The following is a 9203-nucleotide window of genomic DNA, read 5'->3' on the forward strand; positions in this document are numbered from 1 at the left end:
ACCTTCTGAAAAAAAACTTCATCATTCTTTAGTAACAAGAATGGGCACACCAGATCATTATCCTTATGTTTCAGGCGAGACAAATCGGCAAATCACAATTTTAATTTCTATGTTCAAAACGTTGTACAAACCTAAATTGAGCCTACAATTCTGAAAGATCACATCATGATATATGTAATATGAACATCATTATAAACTAATCTGACCAAAAACTACAACTGAAAATGTACTTTTTTATTAACTACCTTTCACATGTAATTTTAGTGAACAGTAAAACCGTTGCCAATCCAATATATCAGCATACAATGAAGAAAGACCTCAACACAAGAAACATATGTACCAAGTTTCAAGTTGATGTGACTTCTATTTCACAATAACCTATAGCTACCTGACCAAAACCTGTAACTTGAAATCAAGTTTTTTGCACTCACATTTCGAAGTTAAGTGAACTATAAAATTGGGATCTAGACCGTTTTTTGGCATAGAATTAAAAAAAATCCCATTTAAATCAACATGTGTACTAAGTTTAAAGTTGATGTGACTTTTATTTCTTTATAAACTAACTTGACCAAAAAATGTGACCTGACCTGTGACAGACGGACACACATACCAGAAAACAAAATGCCAATTTCCTACTGTAGGTTATGCACAAAAGGTTTAAAGACCGACAACAGACGCAAAATGATTGCAAAAGCTTACCCTAACTCGGTCAGGTAAAACAACAACAAAGATTCTTTGCTAAGGACAGACACACATGAATATGGCAGGTTATACTAGTTTTAAACATCCTTTCAACAGATTTTATTGTAACATAAAAAATTAAAACATTCAATCAAAAACAACCATTTTCTTTATGGTAAATTTAAAATAAACAGCATATAACAAACAAATATATTATGCTCATCAAAAAATCTTATTCACCTAACCAAGCTAGCTAAATGAACGGGAATAATACATGTATTTCAGCATGTTAACTTACATTTAAAGAGGTTCACTAGTAAAACAATCTAAAAACAAAATAATAGGAACTCCTTCAAAAATTTACATGTTAGACTTCCGTATACAATAAAGAGTCATTTAGGAGCATGAAAAGCCATTTAATACAGATTTTAACTGTTTTTCATTGATATTTCAAAGACAATTGAAACATTCGATATAATATATATAAGATTTTAATTGAATTTGCCAAATTATATTTCTATCAATTTTTTTTTATACAATAAGAAAAATAATAAAGTGCCAATAATTTTGAAAGATTTAAACATGTAAAACCCATGAGTCTCCTTATAAGTCTTTATTTAACTAGAAAATATGACTAGAAAGAAATTATAATTCAAATGTAAATATTTTCCTTAACAATTAAATACAACGTACATTTATTTTACTATATTAACAGAGTTTCTCCCTGAGGTTTATCAAAAATAACATAATAATACGACTCTCCTTCATTCTACACAAGGAAATTAAAATTAATAAATTCTGTAACAGGTAAAAATATTTCCCATTCCTTTCAATCATTTATTTACGATCTAGATCTTTTTTGTAAAGATCGAGCAGTTTATCAAATCTGTTCATTTTGTCTTTATGGAATTCTTCCATTTTATTCATGAAATCAGTGTTTTGCTTTTCAAGAAGACAAACAACATCTGTACTTTTTCTTTTTTTCCCTTTTCCATCTTCTCCCTGTCCCTTGGTAACTTTGATGCTGGATTTTCAGTTTCATTCGTTTCTTTTGCGTTTTTATTTTTATCTTTATCTGCAATTGTATCAAGCAGATAGACAGGTCTGCTACTGGCCTTTGTGCCATATTGTTGATCAAAATATTCTTTTAGCCTGAAATATTTAGCCTCTGATCCTGACCCTCTTTCACCATCAAGTACTTCCTTCCATCTCTTTTTTAGATTGAAGTACTTGTTCATCACCTGAGTTGCAGTAATGTTACATTTGAAAGTGCTATTAATTTCGTTTGCAATGTCTTTCCATAATGTATTGTGATTTCGGGTTTTACCAAATGCATCATGTCTTTCATGTCTTAAATGCACTAACATATCTTCTTGTTTGTCTGTCCAAAGATGAATATTACTGGTGCTACTAGTACATGTAGATGGTGTGTCTGCATTAAATGATGATGTAGATGGTGTGTCTGCATTACATGATGATGTAGATGGTGTGTCTGGGTTACATGATGATGTAGATTGTGTATCTGCGTGATATGATGATGCAGATGCCATATCATCTGGCGAAGTATTAGAGTGCATATCTACCTGTGCTAATGGCATAAGGCCATTGACTATAATTTCTTTAACAGCCGGGTCTGAAAAAAAAAAGATATCAATGATCACAATAACATAGATAATTTGGGGCACATAGAAACCAATGGAAATCTTGTAGTATTTTATCACAAATCAGTAAAATATAGGATAAACCTAGGTCAATAAAGGGTAAAATGTAGGTCACAGAAACTTCCTCGAAAAACATGTAACAAATCGTGATTGAAAATGAACAGTTCTTTTTGTGGATTAAGTGAATATAGCACAAAACTATTAATGAAAATTCATTGGATAAGGAGTTTTAACACAACTTTCATGTTTTTTTTTTTATTCCACTGGATATTTAAATATCTAAATCAACATTGAAGATTTTAAATTCTAACTTATATACCTGTGTCTTTAGACAGCAAAATTTTGGCAATGTCATCAGTACATTGCAATTTGTAGTCTGTCCCTTCCTTTGTCTTTGACTTCATTATAATTGTCTTCATTCTACAACATATTGATAAAAGTTATCATTTTGTAATGAATAAATCAAAATCAATTCACAACCAGAACATAGCAAATGGTATGACCAGAGTACTTCAATTAAGTGCCTTGTAGATCTTAACATTTATATATATACATACACTGTTTGGTGTAATTTTCAGACTTATTTATATATACGGACAAAATTTGTCAGCAGAAAATCTAACTCTAACACTGTTTGGTGTAATTTTCAGACTCATATATATATATTAGTTGTATATATACAACTCGTCTAAACATCAACCCAACAATGTTAGATCTGTAAATTTGCTTTCGCAAATTTTTGGTTCTTCCCTCGCCGGGATTCGAACCCATGCTACTGTGATATCGTGACACCAAATCGCCTGCACTGCAGCCATCCCGCTAGACCACACTACCACCTGGGCTCTCATAAAAAGAGCTTTCGCTGGCCGTGTGTTACTTTTCCACGTCAGTTTTAATCTAGCGGCGTACTGCAGTACATGATATATAAGGCATGCAGATGTTATTGTTACAGATCAGCTAAATTATCTATAGTAAAGGATCCTACAAATTAATGTAATATACAGTCACAGAAAATAATTATATTCATAAGTACGTCTGAGTCAGTGACAACTCTACAACAGAAGTATCCATCGGATCGCCATCAATGATGGTGATACATGGCTGTGTACATAATGTATATACAACTCGTCTAAACATCAACCCAACAATGTTAGATCTGTAAATTTGCTTTCGCAAATTTTTGGTTCTTCCCTCGCCGGGATTCGAACCCATGCTACTGTGATATCGTGACACCAAATCGCCTGCATTGCAGCCGTCCCGCTAGACCACACTACCACCTGGGCTCTCAAAAAAAGAGCTTTCGCTGGCCGTGTGTTACCTTTCCACGTCTGTTTTAATCTAGCGGCGTACTGCAGTACATGATATATAAGGCATGAAGATGTTATTGTTACAGATCAGATAAATTATCTATAGTAAAGGATCCTACAAATTAATGTAATATACAGTCACAGAAAATAATTATATTCATAAGTACGTCTGAGTCAGTGACAACTCTACAACAGAAGTATCCATCGGATCGCCATCAATGATGGTGATACATGGCTGTGTACATAATGTATATACAACTCGTCTAAACATCAACCCAACAATGTTAGATCTGTAAATTTGCTTTCGCAAATTTTTGGTTCTTCCCTCGCCGGGATTCGAACCCATGCTACTGTGATATCGTGACACCAAATCGCCTGCACTGCGGCCGTCCCGCTAGACCACACGACCACCTGTGCTCTCAAAAAAGCTTTCGCTGGCCGTGTGTTACCTTTCCACGTCAGTTTTAATCTAGCGGCGTACTGCAGTACATGATATAGAAGGCATGAAGATGTTATTGTTACAGATCAGATAAATTATCTATAGTAAAGGATCCTACAAATTAATGTAATATACAGTCACAGAAAATAATTATATTCATAAGTACGTCTGAGTCAGTGACAACTCTACAACAGAAGTATCCATCGGATCGCCATCAATGATGGTGATACATGGCTGTGTACATAATGTATATACAACTCGTCTAAACATCAACCCAACAATGTTAGATCTGTAAATTTGCTTTCGCAAATTTTTGGTTCTTCCCTCGCCGGGATTCGAACCCATGCTACTGTGATATCGTGACACCAAATCGCCTGCACTGCAGCCGTCCCGCTAGACCACACGACCACCTGGGCTCTCAAAAAAAGAGCTTTCGCTGGCCGTGTGTTACCTTTCCACGTCAGTTTTAATCTAGCGGCTTACTGCAGTACATGATATATAAGGCATGAAGATGTTATTGTTACAGATCAGATAAATTATCTATAGTAAAGGATCCTACAAATTAATGTAATATACAGTCACAGAAAATAATTATATTCATAAGTACGTCTGAGTCAGTGACAACTCTACAACAGAAGTATCCATCGGATCGCCATCAATGATGGTGATACATGGCTGTGTACAGAATGTATATACAACTCATCTAAACATGAACCCAACAATGTTAGATCTGTAAATTTGCTTTCGCAAATTTTTGGTTCTTCCCTCGCCGGGATTCGAACCCATGCTACTGTGATATCGTGACACCAAATCGCCTGCACTGCATATATATATGAAAGGATATTGCTTTTTTATAATTTTTTGTTTGAACACATTTAGTGTGTGACTATCCTCATGATCCTAATCACAGTGTCTTGGAAATTATGACCGTCCATGTTTTAACTTGGTGTGCAGTATATTTACACTGCAACTTTGAGTTTCGGTATATTGCCTTTTAAGTCTTATCAAAACTTTTCTTTTTGTATGAAGAGAGTGTTACATCTCAAATTTGATACATACTGGTATATGAATGATTCGTTCATTGTTTAAGATTCTACAGTGACTTTCAAGATGAAGAACAGAAATAAAAACATAATAATTTGTATCTATTCTATGTAGTTTCTGTTAAGAATTTGTATCTCTATGATTTACATTAGCTTCAAATCTAAATTTGGATCATTGTTTTCCTTTCATTGTTGTGTTTTTTTAATGTTGCCGTGTTCCTTATAAATTGCCTTTCAGATGCTGATATTCTTATAGTGAAAGTTGTATTTTGACATTTCTACTATATAATAACCGCCTTCAACAAGTTGAAGTTTACGTCCCTACATTTTTAAGACATTACCAACAAGATTGTGTCTAAATAAAGTACAAGTACCTTAGTTTGCTGTTGCACAGGGTTCACAAGTTACAACTTGTATTTCTTTAGTGTTGAAAAATTCAAGAAGATCTATAAACTTTGCGCAATCAGCGTGAAAACAATTCATGCACGATGAACACCTCAAAATTGACCTAAAATAAAAATGAAATTCTGTTTAAAACTATGCTACAAACACACATTTTTGTTAGATAAAATAAATTGATGCAATGGACCACCTCATTCATAAAAAGTCATGTTCTCCATTTGTAAAATAAGATGAAAACAGGAAATAAGAATAAATGGAGAATGTGTTTATGTGACACAGATGACCCTGCTTGCATGTACGAACATCTTAAACGGGGGCAGAACAATAACAGTTACAACACCCCAATTTCGATTTTGAGCTGTGTTACACAAATGTATGTAGTGACTACTAGTAATCAGAATTGTGCATAAATTGTGATAAAGAATCATCATGATCAAAAGTGTACCTTTGTGCATTTTGTTTGAAAGTACATCATGGCGACATGAGGTGAGTTTGTCTAATTGTCATTATTGAAATGGGAAAATTTATTTATTTATATGTAAATATATATATATTTTAATTTTAGAAAATACCAACATTTTGAACTGGTACTGAGCCTGCCAATAACTGAAAATAGCAGGATGAAAATGAAAACTCTGTCCCCAATATACTAGGAAAATACAGGATTCAGTTGTTTGAAAATAATTGTGCGGCAAAGCCATGAAAAATAAATACAACCAGCTTAGAAAAAAAAAGTACATGTATAAATAACTCATCTGAAACAAAATCCTGGCTCCCCCTAGAATATTAAATGTTTGTTCTCTTATCATGACTGTAGAAATGTGATATGCAACCGTAATGACTATTAGCTCAGTAACAACTATTAATTGTATACATATATTTTTTGTTTAACATGCAGATAGAAAGATTCATACCTGTAATCCCAATCAATATATATGATGACACCCGACTTCTCTTGACGTTCCAGACTTTCAATACTCAGTGGAGGTTTTTGGCAAATGAAGCAAGTCCACTTTTGCATTTGGCTTAGTTTTGATTCCATCTGAAAAAAAAAATATATTGATATTGCAGAATTTTGATAATAACAAGAGAAATTCACTTTTCATGGATTTAATGAGTCTTGAGTTAGAGTGGCTGGACTCACAAACTTGACTTTAACAGTCACAATTCGAACAAAACATTGCCTTTAAACGTGCTTATTTGTTTTCAAGGGGGGGTTCCCCCAAACCCCCCTGGCTACAGGTATGCGCCCTATGAGTCAAGAGCTAATAAAGAATAATAAGTCTACTATAATAAGCGATAGAAATAGGTAAAATGCATATGCCGAGTTAGTCCAAATAGTTATGACGTCTTCAAAGGCTCAGTTGTAATGGTGTTAATAGGCGTCAGACTCCAGGGGCGTATCCAGCCATTTTAAAAATGGGGGGTTCCCAACCCAGAGTAAAGGGAGAGGGGGGTTCCAACTATATGCTCCCATTCAAATGCAATGATTGTCCAAACCCCCCCCCCCCCCCCCCCCGAATCCACCAATGAACTCAAAGCAAAAAATGTTTCAAAACGTCATAATCATTTTGACTAATCATGTAATGTCGAGTCAGACTTCATGGACTTGACTGAGGGCAAAGATATTGCAAAGGCATATATTTTAGAACTACCTAACATGATTTTAGAGAGATCGTTCTCGAAAATCAATGTCACTCGGAATATGCGAAGTTTTAAACACTTATCATGCTTATTTTCCGAACGAAAACGCATTTATTTTCCATACAAACATATCTTAGTTCGCTATGTGTTTTCTGGTATCAGTTCTACTTCTTTGTAATACTAATTGTCTACTGTATAAAAACATTTTCCCATATATCAATATTGACAATTGGACAAACTCACCTCATGTCGCCATGTTGGATCCAGAGAAACCCACGCTTTCAAATGGTTGAACCCTAGTCGGGCGCTGACGTCACTTTAGTCGAACCAGAGCTAGTTCGATCACACTTTGGTTTCACCACTGTAACTACGGTTGATGATCGAACTAGGCCTATATATTTGCATTTGATACCTGTAAAAAGTATAATCACATACCTTCTTAAATAATTATATGTTGTTCGACTATCCAGGACTGAGGAGTTGCGTTATGCCTTTAGTACAAAATTATTTATGTTGATTAGAACGAGCATGCCATCAATACCCATGTGAACAATTATTTTCAGATGTTCAGTTCATCAAACCTCTTGTTCAGTTCATCAAACCTCCATGTCTTATTGTGCTATAAATGTGGCGTACAGTATACATCATTCAAATAATTAATCCATCAGTTCACGAAACCCTTGCCTGGTTTTCAATATAAATGGTGCACTATTATATAAATTTATATGAATCTATCATGTATACCCTTCCCTTGTACAGTTTAATTTTTTTTTGTCATGTATTGTAATATCAAATAGTTCAATGAAAAAAAATCACCACAACTATTTGTACACTTTAATTTAAATTAATTGTACTGCTCCTCGGGGCGTTTTGATTGACAAAGAAAAATTGTTCAGTATGTTTTTAATAGCCAGTATTTATTGATGGAAATGACAGGCATCTTACTCTGGTTCCAAGGTTCCCTTTGTCATCCGTCAAATTTGAATCCTTTCCATTGAATCACAATTCTTTTATGTTTTCAATTTGTTTGTGGTTAAAGAGCTCCTCTATTTCAAGTCTTTTTATACATCAAAAAAGATCAAAACTTGAACATCGTGACTAGTGAGACAGACAACAAACAACACAAAATCAAACACACCTCAAATTGAAAATACAGCTGCTCCAACTCATAAGGCATTGAAGCCATCTCACAAAAATTCATCCCATCCTAGGGAACTATCTACGTGGGCTGCTCGGGTTGTTGTTGTTTCGACTGAACATGGTTGTCATTTTTAAATAAAGGTGCATTGGAAATTGTTGTGCAAATCCAAATAATTGTCGAAGTAGATGTGGTGGAAACTGAAATTTTTAAGAGATTCTTTATAAATTATGAACTCGTGAAGAGGAAATTAATTTACTAATTTTATGTAAGAAATTATTAAACGTGTTGGTTCATTTTCTCATGATTTTCAGATTCGTATCTTCTAGTGAGAATTATTTCACACATAAATTTACAATAGTTTGATGGATTAATAGAAACCATTATAAATTCTCATTTTATCGTGATGCGGGAGTGTACTTATACATCCCACATAGCATTACCAATTAGGGAAAATATGTTAAAGGTTTATATGCAAACGGTATCTGTTAATTCTGTTGCAATATATAACTGAGTGCATATATATTAAAGAACGTCATGCAGTTATGTATTGCTCAACATTTTGTACTGAAATTGTCACATGTTTATATTTTACTGTTACATTGACAATTTTTGTCTCATTTGTTTGTAAAGATTGCTTTTTTACTAAATATTTTTGATGATATATGTGTTTTACAGCTATGGTGTATCACGTGCCATATTTCTTGGAAAAGTACAGATACCTGCACGATATTGGCGTTGCTCAGTTAAAAAGAAAAAATTATGACCAAAGAATGGCATATTTTGATAGCACCAATAGATATGGTGGGAAACACAAAAAGAAAATTTCACAACAGGTTTAAAAGTATAGAAATTTATCTTGCCAATCGTCGATATCTTCAATATGTG

At 33.8% G+C, this 9203-nt stretch overlaps 1 protein-coding gene across 1 annotated transcript; it reads right to left on the minus strand.

Moving 5' to 3' along the window:
- Window positions 1–786: 786 nt before the first annotated feature.
- Window positions 787–7579, minus strand: LOC143052257 (uncharacterized). The gene is made up of 5 exons (XM_076225247.1): window positions 7421–7579; window positions 6448–6575; window positions 5506–5639; window positions 2662–2762; window positions 787–2314 (listed from the first exon to the last, which is right to left on the minus strand). Exons 4-5 carry the CDS (start codon window positions 2759–2761, stop codon window positions 1605–1607), a joined length of 810 nt encoding a protein of 269 aa, XP_076081362.1. The 5' UTR covers window position 2762; window positions 5506–5639; window positions 6448–6575; window positions 7421–7579; the 3' UTR covers window positions 787–1604.
- Between the last annotated feature and the right edge of the window lie 1624 nt (window positions 7580–9203).

The sequence above is a fragment of the Mytilus galloprovincialis genome, chromosome 11, assembly GCF_965363235.1.
Source record: "Mytilus galloprovincialis chromosome 11, xbMytGall1.hap1.1, whole genome shotgun sequence".
Taxonomy (NCBI): domain Eukaryota; kingdom Metazoa; phylum Mollusca; class Bivalvia; order Mytilida; family Mytilidae; genus Mytilus; species Mytilus galloprovincialis.